The sequence below is a fragment of the Culex pipiens genome, chromosome 2, assembly GCF_016801865.2.
Source record: "Culex pipiens pallens isolate TS chromosome 2, TS_CPP_V2, whole genome shotgun sequence".
NCBI lineage: Eukaryota > Metazoa > Arthropoda > Insecta > Diptera > Culicidae > Culex > Culex pipiens.
In genome coordinates, this window is record NC_068938.1 from 41,419,501 (window position 1) to 41,436,313 (window position 16,813).

General features: G+C 41.2%; 1 protein-coding gene across 1 annotated transcript; it reads right to left on the reverse strand.

Annotated features, from left to right (window-relative positions):
* Positions 1 to 12,294: 12,294 nt before the first annotated feature.
* Positions 12,295 to 15,061, reverse strand: LOC120420038 (phospholipase A-2-activating protein). The gene is made up of 2 exons (XM_039582942.2): positions 14,903 to 15,061; positions 12,295 to 14,839 (listed from the first exon to the last, which is right to left on the reverse strand). The coding sequence occupies exon 2, from the start codon at positions 14,810 to 14,812 to the stop codon at positions 12,401 to 12,403; it is 2,412 nt and encodes an 803-aa protein (XP_039438876.1). The 5' UTR covers positions 14,813 to 14,839; positions 14,903 to 15,061; the 3' UTR covers positions 12,295 to 12,400.
* Between the last annotated feature and the right edge of the window lie 1,752 nt (positions 15,062 to 16,813).

Consider the following 16,813-nt stretch of genomic DNA (forward strand, 5'->3'; position numbering starts at 1 on the left):
ATCTTCCCGAAGCGGAAGAAGGAAAAAGGTAAACAAATGGTATATTCGTTTGGGTCCGCTGCGAGAATTCTCACTAGGATGGATAATTACGGGCCGTCAGGATTTTCTTTGGTTACTAGTGAGCCGCTTAACAAACAAGCAGGAAATTCAGTGACAACCAGTTAATGGACAACTTATACTGACGTTTGTTATGGGCACTCGGGTGGAGAGCTCACCTGATTAAGAACTCGTTAAGATCCAAGCGAATATAACCAAGAAGTGGCAGGAAATTATACTGTACCCAGTGTGGAGAGATAATATGCGTAAAAGTTTTTTGATCTAAAGTTGAATCGTGTTTATATTATAATTGGTGGAAATGATTGAGGGTCAAGACGATTTTCACTTCATCTTTGTTTTAAAAAATACAGCTTTCGGAGTTGGAAAAAAATGATAATTTGAAATATTAAAATGGTACGAGTAAATAATCCAATGAACAGAAATAGACAGACGCCTAAAATAATGAAAACGGTAAATTTTCAATGTTTTAAATTGTGTTGTTTTGTTCATAGACAGATACACTGAACCTCCGGTGGAGGGTCACATTGTCGTTTGTACCCCGTTGGTTTGACGAAGTCAAATTAAATGAGACCCCATTCGTTTGAGACCATTGGTGTCGAACCATCGGGATTGTAGTACATACAGGATCTAAATTAGAGTGGTTAAAGCCAAATACAATTTAAACAGACCGGAAGTCGAAACCCGGAAGGGTAAACTTCGAGGCTTCGAGCCAGTTGAAAATGACGGGAAGGTCAAGAGTCTGACCCGAGGCTTCGAGCCAGTTGAAAATGACGGGAAGGTCAAGAGTCTGACCCGAGGCTTCGAGCCAGTTGAAAGAGACGGGAAAACCAGGAATGTGACCCGAGGCTTCGAGCCAGTTGAAAGAAACGGGAAAACCAAGAATGTGACCCGAGGCTTCGAGCCAGTTGAAAGAGACGGGAAAACCAAGAATGTGACCCGAGGCTTCGAGCCAGTTGAAAAAACGGGAAAACCAAAAATGTAACCCGAGGCTTCGAGCCAGTTGAAAGAGACGGGAAACCAAGAATGTGACCCGAGGTTTCGAGCCAGCTAAAAAGGCGGGAAGACCACGAGTTGAATCTTAAGGCTAAGAGCCAGTTGATAATGAAACGGGAAGACAACGAGTTGGATCCCAAGGCTAAGAGCCAGTTGTTGATGGAATGGGAAGACCATGTATCGGATCCCAAGACTTTGAGCCAGTTGTCGATGGAACGGGAAGACCATGAGTTTGAATCCGAGTCGGCGAGCCAGTTGTTAATGAATCAGATAGACTAAGGGTCAGATTCTAAGGCTACGAGCCAGGACTTAATCATTCCAGAGGGACTGAGAGTCATCACCCAAGGTTACGAACCAGAAATTTATAAAGGTAGAGTAAGTGACTGATTGCTGAAGATTCGAGCCCGAAATTGGGAAAAGAGTATGAGAATTAAAAGTCACTCTTCCTGGAGTCAAAAAGGACCAAGAAGAGCACAACAATCAAATAGCTTCAGGATCCAGAAAGACCATGTGTAAAGAACGTCGAGCTGGATAAATTTTGCCTGACTAGACTTCGAGGTTACCCAGAGGTTAGGTCGTTAGCTCAGTTCAATTGTAGGAGTCGTCTCCCTAAAAAAAACTGCCTCGGTAGAGTCACTACGGGGCAGTTGGACCCACAATCCAAAAGTCGTCAGTTCAAATCCCGGGGTAGATGGGAGCTTAGGTGCATAAAGAGATATGGATTGACTCACTGTTTCAAGCCTTCTTACACCTAGTTTTGAGTAGAAATCTCGCAATAGAGAACGCCAAAGTAATACTGTAGAGCGAACAAGTTGATTTGATTTTAATTAGAAGAATTATAAAGGAGGTACACAAAAAAATAACTTCCCGTAACTACATCAGATTACAAAATGGTTGGAAAATAAAGAAACTACTGCTACAAATCAGAGCAATATTCTTAAAGAAAGTGAGCGATGAGTCAAAGTACAGATTATTAAAAATATTAGATGATCTGAATGAGCATGTATGGACAGTAAAAAAAAAGGAAAGTGAAGGTGTTGGATAAATTCCTAAGGTCTGCTCGATATTCGATAGAACTTTCTGTCAGCGATCATTTCCCAAAACGATATTGGATCGCTGACACACAACGCCTATCTTGACCGTCGTTGCTTAACGACGGTCAGTGAACGTAAACACGAAGACAGCCGTCCGAACGAGACAACGTGCTCTTTCTCTTTCTCTCGTTTTTGTCTCTCTTCCTAATGTATGCTGCGTGGTGACAGGAGTCATATGATTGCTATCATTGGAGAGATGATCGGAATCTCGGTAGAATGTCAAACGAACGCTCTCCAAGCGATTTTTCTCCTGGAGGGAAGTCAATGATTGTGTGAGTGACTTTGCGTAGCACTCATTCCTTTGTGTGTGAAACGAACGAAAGTAGAATGTAAAAATCAGGTTGTCGTGGTGAAGACGATTGAAGTGTTCTGTCAGCTATCACCAAAAAAGTCGAAATTTCGCAAGCTCTGGATTGATGGCTCGCTCTTTGGGGCCACAGTTGATTTATGGAATCACAGTCGATTTTGAATTTTTCGATATTTGCATGAGAAAAAAGAATGATCAGAACAGCTGCTGAAGTAATTTAAGCATTAAGGATCTAATTGTTTGAAATTGTGATTTTACCCTAGTTTGACAGAATCTGAATAAAATCAAACATCAAATCAACATATGATTAGACCTGCGTTCGTCGTGAGGAATCGCAAATGAGTTCAAACAGTAAGGTGGAAAGGTTTTATAAGGTGGACCCATAAGAGTCTCCTAGCGGTGCTGTGAGAATACAGCACTTTTCCGAAGTGAGAAGAGAAATTGAGACATGAATCAAGAAAAACAGTAAGTTAATGCAGACTTTAGGCATACCTTTAGAAAGAAAACCGCTCATTCGCTCAATTTGAACCGGTGGACATGTAAGGCTAAAGAATAGCTATAATGGTAGAAGACAAAAGGAAAGGATGAGCACGACTAATGTCCGGTTCAGTTAATAAATATTTATGTGGAAATAGCGATTAGGCCTTACGTGGTGACAATATAAAAGTATTATGCAAGATAAAAAAAAAAACCAATAAGTGTAACCGTTCGAGGATGATGTATTCTAGAAATTTTTAAACAAATTATGTGTAAAAGTTTTATACGCAGATGGGACCTTTTGAAAAGGAATCCAATAATTAAAACAAAAATAAAAAGGGTGTGAGGCGGAGTTAGTTGCCAAAGATGAGGGTGGTTTAAGATAGGAATTGAACTGACCCATAGTGACAGAATATTCCGTCAGTCTACTTAGTCAGTCTATAGTTCGGTTTTGGAAATAAAATCTGATATGAAATTTGCTGTTGGTATATGCACTGCAGAAGTAAACAGTTTGCTTTGAATAAGAGCTAATCAGGCTCTCAAGTGGAACGTGTGAAATTCTATTATTTGCATGATGAAAACGTATGTTGAAAACGAACATTATCGTAAACGAGAGTTTCGGTCCAGACTAGATAAGACTTGGTAAAAAGATCTAGATTTAAAGTGCACATAACAGTTCCCAAGAAGCGTCCAAGGTTTTCAGTAATCGGTAGTCTACCGTCTGTAGAGAAAACGAGATGTGGTGCTGACCTTTAGTTATGCACACCTTGTTATGCCAACCTTGGATAGATGGTTCCTGACACATGAAGATCTGTCGGTTGACTGATAGATGTCAGAGTGGGAAGTTGTGTGTCAGGGAGTGTGAGTGTGTGAACCGAGAGCGGATGTTCCCTGCAGGCCGGTGTGGCCATGATAATCTGTTCCGTGATAATACGGTACCACAAATTCAATTCAATTAGTTTTTATTAGTAAATAATCAATTCACAATTTTGTAATTCTTATAACCTAATAGAGTTTTGGAGTTCCTTTCAACTATGATTTGAACTATAATTCATTTTGATGTAATTGGATATTCTAACAATGGATTTGGCAAGAGAAGGAAAAATTAAAAAAAAAAAAACCTTCTAGATTTACTAAGGAAAAGGATAGAAATAGAAAAGCTTAAAACTAAATCACAGTATGTTTTGTCCATTGACGTCGAAAAACTTCGCTGCACAAGGCAGCTTATCCGTTGTAGATGTACTTCATCATCAGCTCACTGAGAGCTTGGAATTGTTCTGCCTTGTTCCGGCAGGCACGGAAGCGCGTGAGCATCTCTCCAGCAAGAGCGAAAAACTCGGGAAGCGTGAAGAGGTCATCTCCGGTGACATCTGCTTGTCCCGGTGAAGTACCACTCCCAGAAGCGGCTACTCTAGCGTACGAACCTCCCCAACCGGGAGGGTACGCTGGGTTGGTCGATGGAACCGCTCCGCCGCCAGCTGCTGCAGCGTTCGAGCTCGATGTCTTTGGAGGTTGGCGGGACGCTGGCGCTTTCTTCTTCTTGTCCTGCTCCTCGAGGTACTTTTTCCGCGCGGCACAGCCACGGAAATTCGCCGTGTGGTTTCCACCACAGTTCGCACACTTGACGCGCGCTTTGTGCTGCTGGGCGTTTTCCCCCAGCTGGTCTTTCCGTGGAAGATTGCACCTTTCGGTGAAGTGGGTCTCACCGCACTTTACGCACCGGGGTGGAAGATTGCAATTTCTGGAACCGTGTCCGAATTTCTGACAGCGGTGGCATTGAGCTGCGTCGGCCGGATTCTTCGTATAGAATCGCCACGTCACAAAGAAGCCGTCCAGTGCTTTGATCCGCCGTAGGTCCTGGATTTTGACGGACCCGCGATCGAAGTACAGGAGGTACAAGGTGTACGTACCTGTAACCGTAGTCGATTTTGAGAGCACCTTTATCTCTCGAGGCTTTACCTTGACGCCCGTCAGGTGTTCTTCCAGGTCGGAGATCGGGCGGTCCGGATATCCCTGAAGGACGATCTTCACTGGGACCTTCTCTGCTGGATCAAATGTGAAGAATTTGAAGTTTCGCAACTTCAACTTCTTCACCACCAAGTCGAAATGCAGCTTCTTGTGGGTAATCATTTAATCGAAATAGGTATTTTAAATTTTAAAAATTTCGAAAAAAAATATATTAAAAAATTACTAAATGAAAAAAAATCGAAATTTAAAAAAAAAATATTTTAATAATTTTTTTAATTCAAAAAGATTTGAAATTTTTTAATATTTTTCGCAATTCAATTCGCAATTTTCAGTGTAAGAACGGGCCTTGACCGATCTTATGCACCAGGTTCCCGACGAACACGCACTGCCCTTACACCTACATCTCACCCTTGCTCTGAGTCAGTACGAGCAACACGCTAGAACACGCTTTGAGTGTTCGTGCCAGGCATGCACACCTTCTTTTCCGGTTACGCATTTTAACTCGGCCGGGGGTGGTACATTACGTAGGGTTTGATGTAAGTATAAGCGCCTAACCATTTAAAGTGTACCTATCAACTTTCATTTTAAAGCAAAAACTGTTTTATTTTAGGTTGAATTCAAAAACTAATTGTTATTTACTGTGTATTGTTTTCTCCTGAAATCTTCCCTATTGTTGAGTCGTGTTTATCTGTTGCTATTTCTTTTGTCGCGGTGTTTTGTTACAATATTTTGATCCTAAGCATTTTAGAAAACTTTTTCCAAAGTACAATAGTAATATTAGTGTTAATCCTTTAATCATTCCATAAATTGAGTAAGGGCTCGAACCTCACTTGCTTAAGAAAAAGGTGAAGTTTCAAAACAATGGACAGTGAAGGAAGTATATTATGTAAAAAATTAATAGTGAAAGAAAGATAGTAGAAATTAGAATTTATTCAAATAGATAAATAAAGAAAAGGCACATGATAAACAAAATTGACATCGCTGCCAAATTAAGGGTGTGGTACCGTATTATCACGGAACAGATTATCATGGCCACACCGGCCTGCAGGGAACATCCGCTCTCGGTTCACACACTCACACTCCCTGACACACAACTTCCCACTCTGACATCTATCAGTCAACCGACAGATCTTCATGTGTCAGGAACCATCTATCCAAGGTTGGCATAACAAGGTGTGCATAACTAAAGGTCAGCACCACATCTCGTTTTCTCTACAGACGGTAGACTACCGATTACTGAAAACCTTGGACGCTTCTTGGGAACTGTTATGTGCACTTTAAATCTAGATCTTTTTACCAAGTCTTATCTAGTCTGGACCGAAACTCTCGTTTACGATAATGTTCGTTTTCAACATACGTTTTCATCATGCAAATAATAGAATGTCACACGTTCCACTTGAGAGCCTGATTAGCTCTTATTCAAAGCAAACTGTTTACTTCTGCAGTGCATATACCAACAGCAAATTTCATATCAGATTTTATTTCCAAAACCGAACTATAGACTGACTAAGTAGACTGACGGAATATTCTGTCACTATGGGTCAGTTCAATTCCTATCTTAAACCACCCTCATCTTTGGCAACTAACTCCGCCTCACACCCTTTTTATTTTTGTTTTAATTATTGGATTCCTTTTCAAAAGGTCCCATCTGCGTATAAACCTTTTACACATAATTTGTTTAAAAATTTCTAGAATACATCATTCTCGAACGGTTACAATTTTTGTTTTTTTTTTTTTATCTTGCATAATACTTTTATATTGTCACCACGTGAGGCCTAATCGCTATTTCCACATAAATATTTATTAACTGAACCGGACATTAGTCGTGCTCATCCTTTCCTTTTGTCTTCTACCATTATAGCTATTCTTTAGCCTTACATGTCCACCGGTTCAAATTGAGCGAATGAGCGGTTTTCTTTCTAAAGGTATGCCTAAAGTCTGCATTAACTTACTGTTTTTCTTGATTCATGTCTCAATTTCTCTTCTCACTTCGGAAAAGTGCTGTATTCTCACAGCACCGCTAGGAGACTCTTATGGGTCCACCTTATAAAACCTTTCCACCTTACTGTTTGAACTCATTTGCGATTCCTCACGACGAACGCAGGTCTAATCATATGTTGATTTGATGTTTGATTTTATTCAGATTCTGTCAAACTAGGGTAAAATCACAATTTCAAACAATTAGATCCTTAATGCTTAAATTACTTCAGCAGCTGTTCTGATCATTCTTTTTTCTCATGCAAATATCGAAAAATTCAAAATCGACTGTGATTCCATAAATCAACTGTGGCCCCAAAGAGCGAGCCATCAATCCAGAGCTTGCGAAATTTCGACTTTTTTGGTGATAGCTGACAGAACACTTCAATCGTCTTCACCACGACAACCTGATTTTTACATTCTACTTTCGTTCGTTTCACACACAAAGGAATGAGTGCTACGCAAAGTCACTCACACAATCATTGACTTCCCTCCAGGAGAAAAATCGCTTGGAGAGCGTTCGTTTGACATTCTACCGAGATTCCGATCATCTCTCCAATGATAGCAATCATATGACTCCTGTCACCACGCAGCATACATTAGGAAGAGAGACAAAAACGAGAGAAAGAGAAAGAGCACGTTGTCTCGTTCGGACGGCTGTCTTCGTGTTTACGTTCACTGACCGTCGTTAAGCAACGACGGTCAAGATAGGCGTTGTGTGTCAGCGATCCAATATCGTTTTGGGAAATGATCGCTGACAGAAAGTTCTATCGAATATCGAGCAGACCTTAGGAATTTATCCAACACCTTCACTTTCCTTTTTTTTTACTGTCCATACATGCTCATTCAGATCATCTAATATTTTTAATAATCTGTACTTTGACTCATCGCTCACTTTCTTTAAGAATATTGCTCTGATTTGTAGCAGTAGTTTCTTTATTTTCCAACCATTTTGTAATCTGATGTAGTTACGGGAAGTTATTTTTTTGTGTACCTCCTTTATAATTCTTCTAATTAAAATCAAATCAACTTGTTCGCTCTACAGTATTACTTTGGCGTTCTCTATTGCGAGATTTCTACTCAAAACTAGGTGTAAGAAGGCTTGAAACAGTGAGTCAATCCATATCTCTTTATGCACCTAAGCTCCCATCTACCCCGGGATTTGAACTGACGACTTTTGGATTGTGGGTCCAACTGCCCCGTAGTGACTCTACCGAGGCAGTTTTTTTTAGGGAGACGACTCCTACAATTGAACTGAGCTAACGACCTAACCTCTGGGTAACCTCGAAGTCTAGTCAGGCAAAATTTATCCAGCTCGACGTTCTTTACACATGGTCCTTCTGGATCCTGAAGCTATTTGATTGTTGTGCTCTTCTTGGTCCTTTTTGACTCCAGGAAGAGTGACTTTTAATTCTCATACTCTTTTCCCAATTTCGGGCTCGAATCTTCAGCAATCAGTCACTTACTCTACCTTTATAAATTTCTGGTTCGTAACCTTGGGTGATGACTCTCAGTCCCTCTGGAATGATTAAGTCCTGGCTCGTAGCCTTAGAATCTGACCCTTAGTCTATCTGATTCATTAACAACTGGCTCGCCGACTCGGATTCAAACTCATGGTCTTCCCGTTCCATCGACAACTGGCTCAAAGTCTTGGGATCCGATACATGGTCTTCCCATTCCATCAACAACTGGCTCTTAGCCTTGGGATCCAACTCGTTGTCTTCCCGTTTCATTATCAACTGGCTCTTAGCCTTAAGATTCAACTCGTGGTCTTCCCGCCTTTTTAGCTGGCTCGAAACCTCGGGTCACATTCTTGGTTTCCCGTCTCTTTCAACTGGCTCGAAGCCTCGGGTTACATTTTTGGTTTTCCCGTTTTTTCAACTGGCTCGAAGCCTCGGGTCACATTCTTGGTTTTCCCGTCTCTTTCAACTGGCTCGAAGCCTCGGGTCACATTCTTGGTTTTCCCGTTTCTTTCAACTGGCTCGAAGCCTCGGGTCACATTCCTGGTTTTCCCGTCTCTTTCAACTGGCTCGAAGCCTCGGGTCAGACTCTTGACCTTCCCGTCATTTTCAACTGGCTCGAAGCCTCGGGTCAGACTCTTGACCTTCCCGTCATTTTCAACTGGCTCGAAGCCTCGAAGTTTACCCTTCCGGGTTTCGACTTCCGGTCTGTTTAAATTGTATTTGGCTTTAACCACTCTAATTTAGATCCTGTATGTACTACAATCCCGATGGTTCGACACCAATGGTCTCAAACGAATGGGGTCTCATTTAATTTGACTTCGTCAAACCAACGGGGTACAAACGACAATGTGACCCTCCACCGGAGGTTCAGTGTATCTGTCTATGAACAAAACAACACAATTTAAAACATTGAAAATTTACCGTTTTCATTATTTTAGGCGTCTGTCTATTTCTGTTCATTGGATTATTTACTCGTACCATTTTAATATTTCAAATTATCATTTTTTTCCAACTCCGAAAGCTGTATTTTTTAAAACAAAGATGAAGTGAAAATCGTCTTGACCCTCAATCATTTCCACCAATTATAATATAAACACGATTCAACTTTAGATCAAAAAACTTTTACGCATATTATCTCTCCACACTGGGTACAGTATAATTTCCTGCCACTTCTTGGTTATATTCGCTTGGATCTTAACGAGTTCTTAATCAGGTGAGCTCTCCACCCGAGTGCCCATAACAAACGTCAGTATAAGTTGTCCATTAACTGGTTGTCACTGAATTTCCTGCTTGTTTGTTAAGCGGCTCACTAGTAACCAAAGAAAATCCTGACGGCCCGTAATTATCCATCCTAGTGAGAATTCTCGCAGCGGACCCAAACGAATATACCATTTGTTTACCTTTTTCCTTCTTCCGCTTCGGGAAGATAGTTCAGCTGGCGAACTAATTGAAACATTCTTACCAATCTTTCGCCAATCCTCGTCGCCATTTGTGGTACCGTATTATCACGGAACAGATTATCATGGCCACACCGGCCTGCAGGGAACATCCGCTCTCGGTTCACACACTCACACTCCCTGACACACAACTTCCCACTCTGACATCTATCAGTCAACCGACAGATCTTCATGTGTCAGGAACCATCTATCCAAGGTTGGCATAACAAGGTGTGCATAACTAAAGGTCAGCACCACAAAGGGAAAGCAGACAGTTTGTTACAGCAGCATCAATTGGTAAAATAGAGTGGAAAAGCGTTGAGAAATAAGAGAATCAAATAAGTAAAATCGAAATCAAATGGAGGATAGTAAACAGAAGCCGTTTTAGAAAATCAGTGAAACAAAATAAACAGAAGATAGCTGTTAGCTGAAATGGAAAGAAGAGAAACCCCGTTCTGCGATGCTCAGGTACATCCACAGCAGTTGACTCAACATACTGCGAATCAAAACAATACCGTCTACAATCACAAATTACTTCCCTTTCCCACATTGACGCGCCCCTTTCTTCTAGCCGTCTCCACTCTGACCCTCGCTGGTCAAAGGTTTACGAGTCGTTTCCACAGGCCACCAGCTAGGTTACACCTTGTCATCATGATGACTAAACCAAGCCAACGTGGAGGTAAGAAAATAGGACACTTGCAAGGAACCAGAGCCATGCTGTTTTGTCCAAACAGCACTACGGATGTAGTTGGGCTCCTTCCGGGATGTTCCCCGCCTAGGTGTATCAAACGACGAGTATCATCAGTATCATGCACCCTTGGCCTGCAGAAATTTTTTAATATTTAAAAAAAAAATCAAAAAGAATAAAAAAAATTAAAACATCAATATTTTTTTTAAAATTTCGAAATTGTGAAATTTTTTATATACTACAAATGTATTTCAAAATTTTAACTTTTATTTTTGAATTAAAAATTTCAAGGTTTTAGAAATTTTTATTTTTTTAAAGCATTTTAGATTTTTTTTAGTTTTTGATATTTTTGAATTTTCTAAAATATAAAAAAAATTTGCAATTTTTGAAAATGTTTGAAATTTTTATTTTTTTAATTTTCCTAAAAATTTAAATTAAAAAAATGAAATTTTTGTAATTCTTTAAAATGTTTAAAACATTGAAATTTTTAAATTTTAGAAATCTTTTTTTTTATTTTTAAAGTTTTTTGAAAATATAGAGCCTTTTCTTTTTTTTGTTTTTTTTTAAACTACTTATTTATTAAGTTTTAGATTAAGATAAACGTAACCATCAATCAATCCAAGTTCTTACCACTCACACCTACACTAATTTCTTTTAACCTTCCACCTCCCGATCCACTATATCTTCCGGTGGTGTTCATTTTGTATGCAATACTAGTTCGGCCACTACCATTTTTTTTCCACAAGAAACCGGACTTGGTTGACTTGAGACCGCGTCCCCCACCTTGCTCCGTAAAACGAAAACGAAAAAAATAGAATAAAAAAAAACGACTGAGAAACATGACAATCCAACGAGAATCAAAGGAAAAAAGATTGAAATTGTAAATCAAAAGAGAAGAAAAAAATCAAAAGCGAAAAAAAATAAAAAGAGAATTCAAAATGAATCAAAAGAGAAAATCGAAAACAAAATGAGAATCGAAAGAGAAATGAATGAGAATCAAAAAAGAATTGATTGAAAATCAAACGAGAAGCCAATGGGAGTTTAATAAGAAAAAAATGAGAAACAAAAGAGAATCGACTAAGAATAACATGAAGATCCAACGAGAATTAAAAGAAAATGTTAAACAAAAAAAATATTAAAAAATCAAAAAAGAATCAACAGAGAACTAAAAGCGAATCAAAACAGAATCAAAAAGAATTGAAAAAAAAATCAAAAGAGAATAATAATAATCAAATGAAAATCGAAAGAGAAACGAAATTAAATCAAAATTAAATAAAAAGAGCATTGAAAGAAAAAAAGAAAATCAAAGGAAAATCCAAAGAGAAACAGAAACAATAGAGAAAGAACAATTTAAAACTAATCTAATCTAACCCTAGCGCAGCCATCCTTTCGAAAGCATCCCGATGGATGTCGGAACGATTACTTCCAACATTCTTCTTTTCAAACAGTTAACCGCAAAGATGATTCGTTGAATTGGATTGAGTTTGAGCTGAATGTTCAAACCACAAAACATTTCTGAATCTACAGACGATCAAGAAACGTGGGGATCACCCGCTCACGTTCCTGTTGATCTTGGCATTAACATGATTATTTATATTTTTTGCTTTTTTTTTTGCAAATACTTACATTATGTATCAACCAGAGTATAAACTCCTGCTTCAGAAGCCAAAAAAAAAATAATATTATTTGGTACACATTTTTAAACATTTGTTTCTATTCCATCTTTCTTTGCTTTTAAAAAGGTCTTAAGCCACTTAATTTAAACCTATTGAAAAAGAGAGTTGTGCAACACTGAATTGTCAAAAAAATCCCAATAATAAAAAAAAACCAAACGCTATTTTGAAAATGTTATTTTATTCACGTTTGATCAATGCTACAATCTAAGACGCTCGGAGTTAATTCAAGTTAATGTTCGTCAACGTCTCCCACTTTTTTGTCCCTTAAGCCAACAGTTCGTACAGATAACTCGCGCACTCGTTCAGTTTGCCAAAGCCGGCCACCTCCACGCTAATGTTGAGCAGAATCTTGTCAATGAGTCCGGTGTTGCTGCGAACATGGTTCGCCACCAGCGTGCCCTGTCCGCCGGGGATGGACATCAGATTTCCGAGCGCCTGGTACGCCCTGTAGGTGGCCTCGTGGTCGGTGGCCCACTCGAGAAACTCTCCGACCGCGTCCGAAAACACCTTGCAAAAGTCCAGCGACGGTTTGTCCAGCTGGGTCATCGAGAGGTTCAGATAGAAGCTGGCCAGCGCGATCTGGAGATTGCCGGAGCCGGATTTGATGGGGGAGAGTTTCTCCACGATCGGCCGGATGTGTTCGGTGACGATAGCGCGTCCAGGGCCGTGAGAAATCATGTTCACGAAGCAACGCGCGCCCATCATCTGATTTGCGGGGAGATGGTTGATGTGTTGGAGCAGCGTTCGCAGAAAGTCGCCCTCGAACAGTTCCTGGCAAGCTTTCGGATCACGCACGATTAGTCGGGTAATGTCCAGCACGGGGAAGATGCTTTCCGTTGGCCAGGTGAACAGGTAGCGGAGAGCGGTCAGACATGCGGAATTTTGCTCGGACACTTTGGTCACTTCTCCGACGTAGCGCACGATGTCGTCCAGCGTGTCGTCCGACATCTGGAGGCTCTTGTCTTCGATTTTGCCGTTCAGTTCCTTCAGCTTGATTAGGACCTTTGCCAGGTCAGCATTTTCCATCGTCACAAAGTGTTTGTGAGGGAAGTGGTTGTTAACCTTTTTGACCTCACTGGAACCGGTGGAATAGCTGGATGCTCCGGTGAAGGGATCGGCGTTTCCGGCTCCACCGCCAGATGATCCGTTGCTGGCGAAACCAGCGTTTGGAGTCTGCGTTGTGTAGCTTGATCCGCCCGTGAAGGGATCGGTGTTGGCAGCGCTGGGCTGATACGAGGACCCTGACCCAGGGACGTACCGAGCGCCACCGGTGAACGGATCGTAAGCACTGTTGGAGCCAGCGCTCGGCTGAACCGGCGTGTTGTCGGCGTTTTTCACGATAAAGTTGGCCACCTGATCCAGATAGGCCTGCGGAAGGCTGTGCTTGTGGATGAACCGCTGGGCAACGAACCAAGGATCCTCACCACGGTTGTACGGAAGCTTCAAGTTCGGAGCTTCATCCGACAAGTTAACAGAGAAGACATAATCATACTCGCGTCCTTCGTACAGCTGCTTCCCAGTATCTCCTCCGGTGGCTCCCATCACATCGCCAACACACTCCCACTTGTTGTTACTCCACTGGTAGCACATGATCTTGCCATCGGCGTGGCGAACAATTCTCGTCTGTCCCGGACGTCCCTCCGACAGAAGCGATTCCGGCCCAGGCAGATCGTTCACGTTCATTCCTCCCAGTTGCTTCGTAGACTCTTGGATGCGAACGTCAACCGACAGCTTGAAGGCATCCTGGATATCCTGCGAAGCTGCGCGATCGCTGCTGGACGTGAAAACACGCACCAATCCATCGCTGGAACCGGCAACAATGTCTCCGTTGCGCAGCCCCGCAACGGCCCAAACCGACTGGGCAGGCAACTGCAGCGCATCTCCCAACGCTCCGTCCTTCAAGCTCCACATCCGGATCGTGCTGTCCTCTCCGCCGCTGATAAATACGTCCTCTCCCCAAAAATCGCTCCGCGCAACGCTGTAGATGTAATTGGTGTGTCCGTGAAACTCCTTCACGCACTCATTCGAATCGCTCCACTGCCGAATCGTTGCATCGTTCGAACAACTCAGGAAACCTCCTCCCGGCAGGGCACACAACCCACGGACGCAATCCTTGTGTCCCTTGAGCACAACCAACTTTTCACCCTTTTCGTTCCAAACAAAGATGGACTTGTCTGCCGATCCCGTTACGTACTTTCCGCTGGTCAGCAGCGCAACCGCCCAAACGGCCGCTTCATGGCCCACCAGCGTGATGCTGGCCAGCGACGACCCAACGCTGGTCCAAATCTTGGCACTTTTGTCCCAACTCCCCGAAACTATCACGTTCGCCGAGTTGCCCTTGGCCAGCGCGCAAACCGTCGACGTGTGGCCCTTCAGCACCGCGATCGGTTCCATCGGCCCGTTCGGGTACTTGAACACGCAAATGGTCGCATCGTTGCTGGCCGTGCAGATCCAGCCGTTCTCCTCCACCACCAGCACGGCCCCCACGTAGTTCGTGTGTCGGTTCAGCGTTTCCGTTTCCGTGTACTGGTGGCCACCGCCCAGCGAGCTCCACACCTTGGCCGTTTTGTCCCGCGAGCCGGACACGACGAAGCCCTTGCCCTCGGCCACGGCACGGACGTCCAGCTTGTGGCCCGCGAGTTCGCACGAAAGCTTGAAGTCTTCGATTTTGACCATTGTGACGTTTTGTTTTGGTGTCACTTCCTGGAAATGGTTCCGGATTAGGAGTTGCAAGGTTAGAAATATGTGCATGGCCAAACTACTCACCGCGAAAAGATCCTGCTGGGGAACCTTTTACCAAATAACTATTGAACAACAGCAGAGGAAATGTTGGAAAAACTCCAAAAAATTGTGCCGAATCACCAAAGCCGAACCGCTCCGCCAAGCGCTGAGTGAATGCACTTTGATACTGCAACTGTCAAACAGGTTTGAAAAGTGCATCGGAGCAGCAAGGCGGTTGTACTGTACAGAGGTGAGCATATTTTTGACGTAGGACTACTAGGAGTACTCTTAGCTAGAAATTACTGCGGGACATAACATTTAAAGTTTGTTTTATTTAATTCTTATGATTCAACATCTATCGTTATTGATTAAAAAAGCGTATATTTTTGCTGGAGGTGCTTCAAGCCCGTACTTAAGTCAAACACGTTCTGACCTGAAATCACATTGCCCTTTGTCGCACTTACATCAATTTTCGACAAGATTAAAACTTATTTCATATGAAAAGTGACAAAAATGCACAGAGATTTTTTGGGTTTTCATTGAATATCTTAGGATTGAAGTCGAATTTTCGGAATCTGTGAAAGTCAAAAGGTCACGAATGGCTGCACAAAATGGCGTTCTTAAGGCTCTGGAAGGCATCATTCCCTATCGGCAATTTGGCGGCCATGTTTGTTTTAGAAAAACATTCAAATCTTGATTCATAATGTTTCAATAAAAAAATGGGTTTCTTTTTTTTGTTTGTAGAAGCATTTTACATATAGCGATTATATTTTCATTTCAATTTACTATTTCTGGACCCTTAATTCAAAACCATAATTCGACGGTAACATTTCAAAAGGCATCATGTACATTTTGACACTTTCTGGGTTATTGCATATTCTGAAAGTACTCCTAATAAGCTACCTCTCTACCAAAAATGAGCAAAAATTACTTCAGTAAAGTCTGTTTAATCATGATTTTAAATAAAGTAACATAAACAAAATCTCTGCCATCAGCAGTCCCTGTTTATATAGCCCTGTCAACCTGTCAAACAAAAGACTACATGAACCTCGTGACGAAAAAAAAGCAACATGAACAAAGCGCCATGTACATTCGGCGAAGAAAAACGAATCATAACAAAGCGTCCCCCTCAATGACAGCAGAGTGATATCGACGTTGGTGATTTCAAAAGAAGTTATGTTTGTTTTTCTCAAATAAAATTACGGAAATAATGTTTTATCGAATTTGGATGATCAAGTATCAATAAAAGCAACGTTTTTCATCGTTTGTTATCATTAGAACATCTTATTTTGCTTTTATATTAAAATGGGAATTGAAAATGGATGCTCAACATTCAAATGCGTTTTTCTCAAAACGCATGATTTGTACATGATGCTTTTTGAAATGTTGGCGTCGAATTGACAGTCATTGCCCCAAAAGAAAGACACCATCTACGACCTTAACCCTCTACGTGGGGTCAACTTTGGCTGTGTTTCTTAAATACTAATATTTCCTCTATATTATGTGAAAATAAGTATGCAGTATTTTTTGTTGTGTGCATCTATGCATCTACGCATTTTTTTACATTTTAAATGGTAATGGTATCAATCTATAGTAGAAAATATGAAAAACAAGCAAAACATTTACAAAGTGGCTGTAAAAACATGAAAAAAATAGATACGCAAAAGGTAATGATAGGAGGTTGTAGAACAAGCCAATACTATCAAAAACAAACATAAACTAAACATGATAATTGCAAATAAAAAAAAAACAAAAAATAAAACAAGAAAAACTTAAAACAAGAGAAATAAAGTTTTTCGTAAAACAAAAGTTGCTAAAAATGACACATTAAAAATGGAAATCTCCGAAAAAAAAATTTGGGCAGTTAACTCAAATGCGCGTGCGACAAGCTAGCACGACAGCTACGATATGGCGCTTTTCAAAATGTTTTGCATTGGTTTTATCTTAAATTATTTA

Coding starts and splice junctions, on each gene's coding strand:
- LOC120420038 (XM_039582942.2), bottom strand. CDS start 14,812: ATGGTCAAAATCGAAGACTTCAAGCTTTCGTGCGAACTCGCGGGCCAC.